General features: G+C 42.7%; 1 protein-coding gene across 10 annotated transcripts in view; it reads left to right on the top strand.

Annotated features, from left to right (window-relative positions):
* EFCAB6 (EF-hand calcium binding domain 6) overlaps nt 1-12,351 on the top strand; it is a 241,550-nt gene that overhangs the window by 83,843 nt on the left and 145,356 nt on the right. For all 10 annotated transcript variants that reach the window (XM_019447136.2, XM_053895851.1, XM_053895852.1 and 7 more), the window contains one exon: nt 4,322-4,470. In XM_019447136.2, coding sequence (XP_019302681.2) covers nt 4,322-4,470 — 149 coding nt within the window. The remainder of the gene's footprint in view (nt 1-4,321; nt 4,471-12,351) is intronic.

Raw genomic sequence — 12,351 nt, 5'->3', positions numbered from 1 at the left:
ATAATTCTCGGCCCGTCTTTATTCATATATATAGAAGGATGACTGCCTCGGTGGGTGGGTGGATACATAGATAGAAATAATTTTATAAGAAGAGAATCATGCTCCTTTTACAAATAAGATGTATTTAACGTAAATGTCTTTGAATTTACCAGAAGCAAAGGAGACATCACCACCCTCTCCACCCTCGTAATTAACCCTTTTGTGGGGCCCGCTGGGTGCGAGGCAGGGTCCTCCTCAGTCTTCACAGCAGCTCCGTGAGCCAGGCCCTGTTATCATCCCGGCTTCAACTTGAGGAAACTGAGGCACGGAGAGCTTTAATGACGGGTCTAGAGTTCCCCTGCCAGTAAGGCCTGGGCCAAGTTTAAATCCAAGTCCTTGCTGACAGTGCTGTCTTCAAGCGAAGCTGAAGATATTTCTGTACTTTGGATAAATATTTCTTTACCACAAGATAATATCAGGTCCCAAAAGGGACTTTGAGACAAGAAGAGAATTAAGAAAGCCATTAAGAGTTGCAGAAAATAACGGCGTTTTTGAAGGATCTTTCGATCGGAGGCAGTACGGGCGGGCTCTCGCTTCCCGGTGTTCCTTCCCGCCTCACAAGTTTCGTTGTTTCTATTTTGTTCTTAGCCAGGGTTTACCATGATATTTACATTCTATTCCGGCCCTATAATTTCCCTGGTTGTTTGGCCTTCGTTGTGTGTTTACGTGGGTTTAAGACACATGACTATTCTCCAGTGTTTACCGTAGTTAATCCCTTTCTGAGTTCATTATTTTGATTTACTTTTTGGCTGGCTGGATTTCATAGCCAAGTAATTTCCTTAAGAAAGGCTCATGGGGGCTTTATTCCCTTTGTTTTTTTCATATTTGAGACCGTCTGCCTCTTACTTTTCTACCAGAAACACTTGGCTGGGTGTAATTCTTCCATCTTGCTTTCTTTTCCTCAAGATGTTGTAAGCATTGTTCCGTTGTCTTCTGTTCTTGTTTTATTAAGTTTAGTTATTTATTTTAACAGAGACAGAGTGTGTGTGTGGGCGGGGGAGGGGAGAGGAAAGAGAGAGAGAGGGAGAGAGAGAATCCCAATGATGCCGCTGTGAGTGGTTACATACGTATGTTTTGGGGTGTGTGCACAGACATCTGTCTAGGAATAGCTTACACCTAGGAGTGGAATTACCTGCTCGGTTGTAAGGGACGTGCACCTCAGCTTTAACTGGCAGTATCGAACTGTTATTGTTTTATCTATGTGCTCTGACTGTTCAATTTCCCTCCACAGTGGAATGAGTTTTTGTATCACTTTCTGGAGTTATACGTGTGTATCATCAGTCCACTCTATATTCCTTTTTTTTTTTTATTTTTTGAGAGAGAGGGGGGAGGCACAAGTGAAGGGCAGAGAGAGAGAGAGAGAGGGAGCGAGAGAAGTGGAGCTCACCCAAAGTGGGACTCACGCTCACCGGTTGCGGGGCTCGTACTCAGGAACTGTGAGCTCACGACCTGAGCCGAAGTCAGAGTCAGATGCTTAACTGACTGAGCCACCAAGGCTCCCTGCAGTTGCAAATTGCGTTTCAAAATACCAACATACAGTCCCACCGGAAGCATATGAGAAAGAATTCCTGTCGCTCTGCCTACTCACCAACGCTTAATGTTGTTAGACTTTAACCTTTTTACATTCTGATGTGGCTAGAATGACGTCCGAGCTATCATTTTAATCTTTATGTGCCTTCGTACTGATGTGTCAAAGCTTTTGACATTTTGCAACCCTTCTTTAGAACATTTTTGGTAAAGGGGCGCCTGGGTGGCTGAGTCAGTTAAGCGTGCGACTTCGGCTCAGGTCGTGATCTCGCAGTTTGTGAGTTCGAGCCCCGTGTGCGCACGGTGCTGACGGCTCAGAGCCTGGAGCCTGCTTCCGATTCTGTGTCTCCCCCTCTCTCTGCCCTCCCCCACTCGCACTCTGTCTCTTTCTCTCTCTCTCTCAAAAATAAACATCAAAAAAATTAACAGTTTTGGTGAAAATATATTCATTTAAAACAAATGTTTATTGAATGCCTCCAGCATGCCAAATTGTGCTTTATTCTAGGTAATTATGAGTGAACAAAACAGACACACCCAGCTCTCATGGAGATTGTACAAACTTACATCAGGGGGAGAGGTGTTACACAAACACATTCACAAACACGATAAATAAAGAAAAGGACAGGGTGTTACAACAGAGAATAACAAGGGGGACCTCATCTGGATTGGGGATCAGGGAAGCATTTGTAGAAATTAAATGTACAAACAAAATGGGTGTCCCTTTTACTGGCCTATCAATAATGTGATGGTGTGCCATGCATCATTTAAAAGCATGATGTAGGGGCGCCTGGGTGGCGCAGTCGGTTAAGCGTCCGACTTCAGCCAGGTCACGATCTCGCGGTCCGTGAGTTCGAGCCCCGCGTCAGGCTCTGGGCTGATGGCTCGGAGCCTGGAGCCTGTTTCCGATTCTGTGTCTCCCTCTCTCTCTGCCCCTCCCCCGTTCATGCTCTGTCTCTCTCTGTCCCAAAAATAAATAAAAAACGTTGAAAAAAAAATAAAATAAAAAAAAATAAAAGCATGATGTAGAGGGGCACCTGGGTGGCTCAGTTAAGCGTCCGACTTCGGCTCAGGTCATGATCTCATGGTTCCTGAGTTCGAGCCCTGCATCGGGCTCTGTGCTGGCAGCTCGGAGCCTGGAGCCTGCTTCGGATTCTGTGCCTCCCTCTCTCTCTGCCCCTCCTCTGCTCTCTCTTTCTCTCAAAATAAATAAATAAATAAACTTTAAAATAAATAAACGTTAAAAATTTCATAAAAAATAAAAGCATGATGTAGATATGTATTAGTGCTTACAGAAAAACATTTCATGATATGTTGTTAAATGAAAAAAAAAATCTGTCAAATCTGGATGTATAGCCATGATCCCAATTTTATAAAGTAGTATGTTTATATGATCGTTACGAGAGTTTCTGGAACACTATGTAAAAAAAATTGGATGGAGAGACTTCCAAGTATCTTTATGTCCTTCTTTTTAGTTTGCTGAATTGCTTGGTTTTTTTTTTTCCTTTTATAAAGAGTAACCATTGAAAATTCCTTGGTATCCTGTCACCAACACACTATTTCTGTTTCCTACCCCGCTTTTTTCCTAAAAGCTCTTGATGGTGTCAGAAACACTCCTGAAAAAAATCTCATTGGAGACCAATGTCATCAAGATGTTAAAAGTGGATTTCATTAATCCAGTAAATACACTGAGACTATACCCCACATCTGGCTCTGGCTTCTCTCTGTCAACCCACCTCCCGAAGAGAGAGAGGGGCAGATGCAGGCACATTTTGGGTTGGTTCTGTGCAACTTTCGAAGAGGTCTAGGCCCTGAGATTCTCTAAATATTTTTAAAGATTTTCCCGTTAGATTTCTGACGTTCCTGTGCAAGCTATGGGAATGTCAATAAATCTGCTTCTTATTCCTATAGTGGGTACAGATTCTTGTACGTGTATTTCCATGTTCCAGCAGGTTTTATGTTTGTTTGTTTGTTTTTCTAAGAAAGTCACCTTATACCCCAAGTTGATGGTTATTTTGTTTCTCATTGAAGTCAGGAAAGACCGAATTCAGACAAAGTGAAGAGGGTTGGAAATATTGGAGAATATTGTTATTACTCAATAATAAACAGCAGGAAAAACCTTTGGAAATAAAACCCATCTTCATAGTATTTTTACGAGTCCTATAAAAATCAGCGGTTAACCGGCTCTACTGAATTTTACAAGTTCCGTAAAGCAAAACTCATTGACCCTGATTCTTTGTGATTCCCCATTTAAAAAAAGAAGAAGAAGAATTAAAGACATGCACAACGTGTACTCTGTTTATGCAGCCTTTATATTAATGAGTTTCTTTACTCTGAAAGCTACTTCTGTTCTTAATACAATGTTGCCGCCTTTTTTGTTTGATTGACCTGATTTAATCAAGAGACACGTAGCGTGGGCTCACAGTAGGAATGGCTTGCAAGTATATTAAGAAAGATGTATCAAACTGGCACATCCAGCGAATATTTTTAGCTCTGAAATTTGAGGTGGAGCTATTATATGTGCTGTTTTTCCCGGAGAAACTTGTCTACCCTGTCAGTTGAGTAGCGGTGACTGGGGATAGTGTTCTGTAGCGAGCTCATCAATTAAACATTTGAAGTTCAGTACATGCCACCATAACCTTTTTGATCAGTTTTTGGAGGGGAAAAATGTGACGAGGTTTTGGTAAAAATAAGCTGGTTGAATAGCGCTTGAAGTGGGTTTCTGTGAATGCAATGCTCGAATTTTTATTCCCTGCAGCTTTCCAAGTCCTATGGAAAGGTTGAAAAAGCCCTGAGTGCAGGGGACCCCTCCAAAAGTGGCTGTGTGTCTTTGAATTACCTAAAGATTGTCTTCGACACCTTTGTGTACCGATTACCAAGGAGGATTTTTATCCAGTTAATGAAGAGGTAAGAGTCCCATTGTTTCCTTGACACTTTTTCTCCCCCCCAAACGTCAGCCAGGAGAATACGGCACAGCCTCATTTATTTTTTATTAATGTCTTCTACTTTTTTTTTAGTGAAAATTTCAAACACATGCAAAAGTAAAGAGAATAATATAATGAATCCACTAAGGTACTCAGCTTCAACATTCAACTCATGGTCAATCATTTATCTTCTTGCCCATTTTTCCTTAACCCTGGATATTTTTGAAACAAATACCAGACATCATATTTCATTGAAAAGATCTCACTATGTCTTTCTAAAAGATAAGAAGTTTTTTTTTTAAATTTTAATGTTTTATTTTTGAGAGAGAGAGAGTACAAGCAGGGGAAGGGACAGAGAGAGAGAGAGAAAGACAGAATCCAAAGCAGGCGAGAGAGAGAGAGAGAGAGAGAGAGAGAGACAAAATCCAAAGCAGGTGAGAGAGAGAGAGAGGGAGAGAGACAGAATCCAAAGCAGGCTCCAGGCTCTGAGCTGTTAGCACAGAGCCCGACTTGGGGCTCAAACTTGTGAACCGTGAGATCATGACCTGAGCCGAAGCCAGATGCTTAACTGACTGAGCCACCCAGGCGTCCCAAGAAGTCTTTTTAAGAACATGGTGGAAATACTGGTTTCACACCTAATAGAATTATCAATAATAGTAATACATATCCAGCCAGGGTTCAAATCTAACAGATTGTCGCAGATTTTCTTTTACAGTTTGAGTCAGGATCCAAATGAGGTCTATACATTACAATAGATTGATTTACAGTTTGAGTCAGGATCCAAATGAGGTCTATACATTACAGTAGATTGATTTGCCACAATTCTTTTTTTTTGGTCTGTAGGGTCTCTCTCCATTTGTTAATTTGTTCCCTTATGACGCATTTATAGAAGTCTGGATTGTTTATTACGTGGAGTTTCTTGCAACTGACATCTGACAACCGACATCTACAGTGACATTAACATGTTCTCCTGTCTCCCTCTCCCACCCTCTCCTGCCCCTAAATGGATAGATACACAGATATCTGTTCAGTTGTTCTGGCAACAATACTTCATAGGCAGTGGCAGCGAATGTGGACTGGTTGTCTCTCTCTTCGTGGGGTTAGCAGCCATGGTTGAAAGTACTTCTCTCCACGAATTCACTGGGGATTATAAGGTGGTGATATTTTCACATCTATCCTTTCTTCTTTTATTGGTTGGAGCGCTTCTGTAATGAAAGCGTTGCCTCTTCAACTACTTGGCGACAGTGAGACACAGCTGGTCTAAGAAAGGCACAATGTCCTTGGTCCTTCCCTTTCACTTACCACCTTCCAAAATAGTGAATTGGTTCAGTGAGTGGTTTTTCCTAAGTTACCACAGACTCATGAATGGAAACATATTTGATGTGTTGCAGTTCATCATTGTTCTCACTGATACTCAGTCGTTCCATCTTGGCCAGCGGGACCTCCTCAGTTGGCTCCCGAGACCTGTTGGTGCGACCCTGATCGTCCCCAGTAGGTCTCTTCCTTTCCGACATGGCAAAATGCTCCTGGCTCTTCGGGGACAGCTCTTGCCCTCAACCTGGCATCAGCCATTTCTCTAAGGATCGGGATAATTGGCGGACACCTCGGGTTCTCTGGAAAGGAGAGGCAAGAGAGGAGGAGGAGGGAGAAATACTATTAAGTGAGGCCAGCTAGACCCATTCTCCGCAGCCTCCTCTTTCCTTCTCAGAGGTGAGCCCTGTGTATTGCCACTCTGGCTTCTAGAGTAAAAAGCAAGGTTTGGCCCTAGGAGTGAGTATTCCCATGGCTCAGAAAACAGCTGTTTTTCTGCCTGTACATGGTGACAATTTTTAGGAATTGCTCTGCTGAATAACTAAAAGCCATATAGTCATTTCTTTGTATTTCGTTTTCAAAATTACACAAGTCATAATTTAATAGCAATAATGAAACCGAGGAGCAGAAAGTCACAATACACCTTCTGTAACAAATTTACCTTGTTCATGTTTCCACATTCCCTTCACCTGTATCCACATACGTATATCATTTTTACGTGTTTGCAATGAAAGTACCTCTACAGTTTTACATTGTGCTTTTTCAGTGGGAATGCCAGTCGTAGACACTCATCCCGTTGGGTTCATAGTCTCCCAACTTATCATTTGAATGGATGCCTATTGAGTCCCTTTCTCTGCCAGATATCGTGGGAGGTGCTAGGAATATGGAAATAAATACCAAGTAGTCGCACAGCCACGGGGTTCAGCAGAGGAATGGCAGCTATGAAGACCACCGTGGACGCTCAGAGTACTTGTCAGGATGCTAAGGGCAGCCAGGTTTGCACTGTTGTGACAACCTGTTCTGACCAGGGACCCAGGGATTTCTGAGTCGTGCCCCCTGTCACATTCACCCCGAATTCCCAGTAGAACCGGGCACAAGGGAACAACAGCAAGTGAATACCCAAGTACGATATTTTGAATATCGTTTTAACGTTTCTTCATTTTCGAGAGACAGAGAGCGCGAGCGGGGGAGGAGCAGAGAGAGAGGGAGACGCAGAATCCCAAGCAGGCTCCAGGCTCCGAGCTGTCAGCACAGAGCCCGACGCGGGGCTCGAACCCACGGACGGTGAGATCCTGATCTGATCCCAAGTCTGACGCTCAACTGACTGAGCTACGCAGGCGCCCCCTAGTACTGATATTTTGAATTATAAGTTAGGTTTGTCTTCTGGTGCACATATCTGCCAGTAAAGGTTTGTCCTGTCTTCCTGATCAACTGTTCCCTTTATAATTATGTAGGTATCTTTCTATCCCTCTGGCTTTCATGGTCTATCTTATCTGGTACTAAAATATCCATAACAGTTTTCTTTGGATTAGTATTTGTCCAATATATCTTGTCTCACTCTTGTTGTCACTCTTTGTGCTTTAGGTGTGTTTCTTGTAAAATAGCATATCTGAATCTTAAAAATTCCAAAATGAACCCCTTGGCCTCTTTAGTGGTCAAGTGTAGTCTGTTTCCATTTATTGTGACGGGCATGGTTGGATTTTTTCCCTCTCCCACTGTATTGTTTACTGTCTCTGATTTCTCGGCCCTGTGTTTTTCTCTTTCTCTCCTCCATCGTGTTTGTCTCCGTCCAAGTTTTCCTTCTCACACTTGTTTTCCCCTCTGCCGTCTTGAGAATTAAATATTTTATTCCTACCCTTACAGAGGAGGTGACCCTTAAATTTGTAACATGTGTTCTCAACTTATAAAGCCCAAAGTTCACAATATTTCTACCGTCCTGAATATAACGAGCAGCTTCAACTTACATGTTACCAACGGCTAGTGTTTTCGTGCAGCCTTGTTCTGACAACACCCAAATTAGACATTATTATTGTATTTTTTTATACCATCCATGTTTGTTTAGGCTTTCCCATGTTTGCCAGTCTGTGTGCTCATCCCTGCTTCTTAAATCTCACCCCTCCTTCAGAATTCAATTTCCTGAAGTATATCCTGTAGTAGTCCTTTAAGTGAGGTGCTGTGAGTGGTGGGTTCAGTCTTGTTTTCAAAAATGTCTATTTTCTACTTACTCTTTAATGAAGATTTTGCAGGGAATACAATCCTTGTCTGAGAGCTATTTTCTTGTAGCACTTCAGAGACATTCTTCCCGGTCCTCTGGCCTCTAGTGTTGTTGTTGAGAGTCTGCTGTCTAATTACCAGTACTTTCTAAGTGATCTGTTTTTTCCTTTTTCTGGTTGCCTTCAAGATTTTCTATTTTTGTTGCTTTACGGTTTCCCCATGATGTTGTCTTGCTAGCGATGTCTGTTTATTTAACCTTCCCAGCCACATGCTGTCTCATGGTGAGGATGAGTATTTTTCATGAATTCTAGAACATTCGCGGCTGTTGTTCTTTGACGATTGCCTCTGCCCCTTTCTCACCGGTCTTTTCTTCTGGAAGTCTCATTAAATATTTGTTGAACCTCCTCCTTCTATTTTTTCCTCGTCTCCTAGACTCTTCGGCACTTCTCATGTCTTTATCTGTCTGGGCGCCATTCTGACTCTTCTCCTAGAATCTATTTTGGTTCACTAACTCTCTGCCATGCCAGATCTCCTCCCGGTCTTGCACAGTCCAGGTCTCCTATGCCCAAATGAGCACTAGACCCCAGCCTCTCAGTGCCAGCATGAGATCCCAGGGCTTCCTGTAGCACAGCCTGCTCTGTCCGGGTCTGATGCACTCCCTGGGCTCTCGTGCCCACAACTCAAATTCCCACCGCACCAGAGTCTGTTCCCTCCACGCCTCTAGCACCTCCCCTTCTTGTTTTCAACTTCCGCCGCGTGTTTTAAAATCATCTTGTTGATGTATTTATTCCAGTAGTCGTTGAAATTTTTGATGTGTCTGTTGATACATTTCTGTGATGAGACCAGGAGGCTTGGGGAGAGATCCACTGTGTTGCCAGAAATCTTACCTTAATGTGTTCATGCTGGCTGGGAAGTTAGAAAAGTCTCCAGAGAGTCAACAGAACTGAATGGGAGCTTTGAGAGGTTAAGAGGAGTTTCCCACACGGGTGGCCGGAGAAAGACATTCCATCCAGAGGAATCAAACAGCACGTCACAGGGACTGGTTTGATGGGGTCACGATCCCTTGTTAGGGCTCTTTAATTTTATATACCAACATGTTTTTAACCATTTCACTGCATTTGAGTCTTTAGTCTCTTTTTAGTTTTGCATATGTTTGTTTGTTCATTTGCTCAGCCAGCCCACAGATCGTTCTGGAGCCTGTACTGTGTAACCCGGCACTGTGCTCACTAGGGGCCCAATGGAGAGGAGGATATGACCCCTGCCCTCAAAGAATGTTACTTGCTGGCGGGTGAGACAGCATGCGGAGACATACCAGTAGTGAAAGGAAGGGCGCAGGGTGACAGGGCTGTGCTGAGAGTGATGGGGAGACCCTTGGACCCTCTGGGAGGGCTCTGGAAAGGCCTCTCTGCAAAGGTGAAGTTTCAACAAAGACCTGAGACGTCAGGAGGAGAGCCCTGGGAAGGGCTAACCCATGGACGATGTTCTGGGGCCTGGCAGGAGTTGGCAAGAGGGAGCGAGAGGTGAGGTAGAGGGAAGGCAAGGGCCTGGGAGGGGACTGGGGTCGTGATCATTGCTGAGGGGGTCGAGGACAGGCTTTGAGTCAGATTCAAGGCTAGAGTGTGAATACTTTGGTGCATTTTTATAAGGATTGCCAAATTGCTCTCTGAAACGATAGTCATGATTTATATTGTCAACATCGTGTGGATTTTCTAGTTTCCTACTCTTCCCAGCATTGAATATTAACATTGTTTTAAAATATTGATAGCTTAAGAGGTATAAAATGGTGCCTCATTATCGTTTTAATTTATATTTCTTGGAGCGATATTGAGCTTGGACATTTCCACGAGCCTGTGTGCTGATTGTATCTCCCCTGACGTGAATGCTCCTCATGTCCTGATTGGTTAATGCCCCCACTGATGGTTTTTTAAGTCAGTTTTATCACCTTTTTGTTTAACAATTTTTTATAATTAATTAATTATTAAGAGAGAACCTTTTCTGTCATAAGCAGAATATTTTCTGGTGGATATTTTTCCCAGCTTGCCGCTTCCCTTTCATTTACGTGATACCTCATTGTTTAGAAGTTTACATTTTAATATAATCAAATACATTAATCTTCTTTGGGGATGTCTTCTGTTGCTTAATCTATAAATTCATCATTCTTACTCAGCCTTGAGAAAAACGCTTTCTACTCTGCTTGCTTTTTTTTTTTTTTATTCTTTGAAAACAAAATACTTTAATCCATCTTGACATAAGGTGGGTATCCAAATTAAATTTTTTTTCCCAAATAGATAATCTATTTTACCACCACCACTTGTGAAATAATTCTTTCCCCATTGTTTCTAATGTCTGCTTTGTCAGGCATTCGATTCTCTCCACAATTTGGTTTAATGTGTCCTTCTAGTGTGTTCTATCAGTCTAGCTTTCTCTTGTATGTGGACGTTTCTATACAGTGCTCTGTCTACACGGACCCATCCAACTGCCCTTTTATTTTCTGTTTTACCTTTAGAAAGGACATTGGGTTCCCTGCACTGTCACAGTTATTTCTTGAATTTCATCATTATGTCACCTCCTAGAAAGAGAGAATCTGCAGGATTCTACCATGAAAGCATTGGCCCTCACAAAACCGGCTTTAGAGGTGGGACTGGGGACCTGCAGTGAGTGACATTGTTTACTTACCACGACGAGTCCATGATTGTGTTGGGCCAATTCTGTATGGCTTTCGTATCTAAAAAACGAGTGAAAAGTTTACCAAAAAAATCGGTACACAAGTGTTCACAGCAGCTCTATTCCTCATTGCCCCAAACTGGAACCAGCCCACATGTCCCTGAGCAGGTGATGGGGTAGGCAGTCCGGTTCATCTATACGCTGGCGTATTTCTCAGCAATAGGAGGGAGTGGGTGAATCTCAGAGGCATTCGAAGGGAACTGGTCTCGAAGGTTGCTACTCTAGGATCCTGTCTAGGTGACATTGTGGAAAAGGCGGGACGAGAGGATCGGAGAAGGGGTCAGTGGTTTCCAGGACTCGAGGCGGGGGAGGCCTGACTCCAGAAGGGCAGCGCGAGGGAGGTTTTGGGGTGGTGGGGCCTTTCTGCATCCTGCGTGCGGTGGTGGTTGTGTGAATCCGTACATGTTAAAACTCCTAAAAGTATATACACCAAAGGAAAAAGTCCATTTCAGTGCATTTTAATTGGCTGAATAAAATTTTAAAATATGTCCTTTTAAACAAAAAAGGCAAACAACACAGTAAAGAATAAGGCAGGAAGTAAAATAAGATCTAAACCCTCATACTAAAATAGTTCGAAAAATTATTCTTACTATCCAATTTAAGAATGGATAGTATAGGGGGAAAAAGTCATCTTTTTGAGTTTGTTGTTTTTTTAAAAAAATACTCGGGGCGCCTGGGTGGCGCAGTCGGTTAAGCCTCCGACTTCAGCCAGGTCACGATCTCGCGGTCCGTGAGTTCGAGCCCCGCGTCAGGCTCTGGGCTGATGGCTCGGAGCCTGGAGCCTGTTTCCGATTCTGTGTCTCCCTCTCTCTCTGCCCCTCCCCCGTTCATGCTCTGTCTCTCTCTGTCCCAAAAATAAATACAAAACGTTGAAAAAAAAAAAAATACTCAAGATCTAGGGCCTAAATTAAAACCTCTAACATCTTGGTAATAAGACATAAAATCTTGATCCAAATAATATTTTAGAGATTTTTAAAAAGCTGTTTTCCTTATATGTATATATACATATATATACATATATATGTATGTGTGTATATATACATATATACATATACATATATATGTATATATGTGTGTGTGTGTGTATATATATATATATATATATATTTTTTTTTTTTTTTTTTTAACGTAATGGTAGGCTTTAATTGAACAGCTCACTTGACCTTTATTGCTAACATGCTGTGTTTTCACTGTCACCTAGGCTTTTATATAAGACACAGCTGGTAAAAGGTGTTTAAATATGAAGAGTGAGGTTTGAGGGAGAGCCGAGAGGGTGGAATAAATGCGCTGACTTGCTGTAACTTTCCTATTCACCAGATGCTTCCTCCATCCAACACGTGAGTAGGTTCTCGCTCAGAAACATCTCCTGGTGAGAATTTTCCCACTCACTCTGGTAACATTACTGGCCTGACAGAAGCCATAGAAGCAGACACAATAAGCCATTTAGCCCAAATCACGTTAAATGTAGAAGCAACACCCAGTATCGCTTCTCGGCCTTTTGGCTAAGGTCAAGTGAAACAATACCCAGTGGTATATTTTCAGTTATCGCCCCAGCCTCTTTAACCCACACGTCTAGGATCTCTTCCGCCTGTGGGCCATTCTGGAAAAGGCAAAA

The sequence above is a fragment of the Panthera pardus genome, unplaced genomic scaffold (genome assembly GCF_024362965.1).
Source record: "Panthera pardus isolate Hobbes unplaced genomic scaffold, ASM2436296v1 HiC_scaffold_6, whole genome shotgun sequence".
NCBI lineage: Eukaryota > Metazoa > Chordata > Mammalia > Carnivora > Felidae > Panthera > Panthera pardus.
This window is presented reverse-complemented; position numbering and strand designations above follow the sequence as displayed.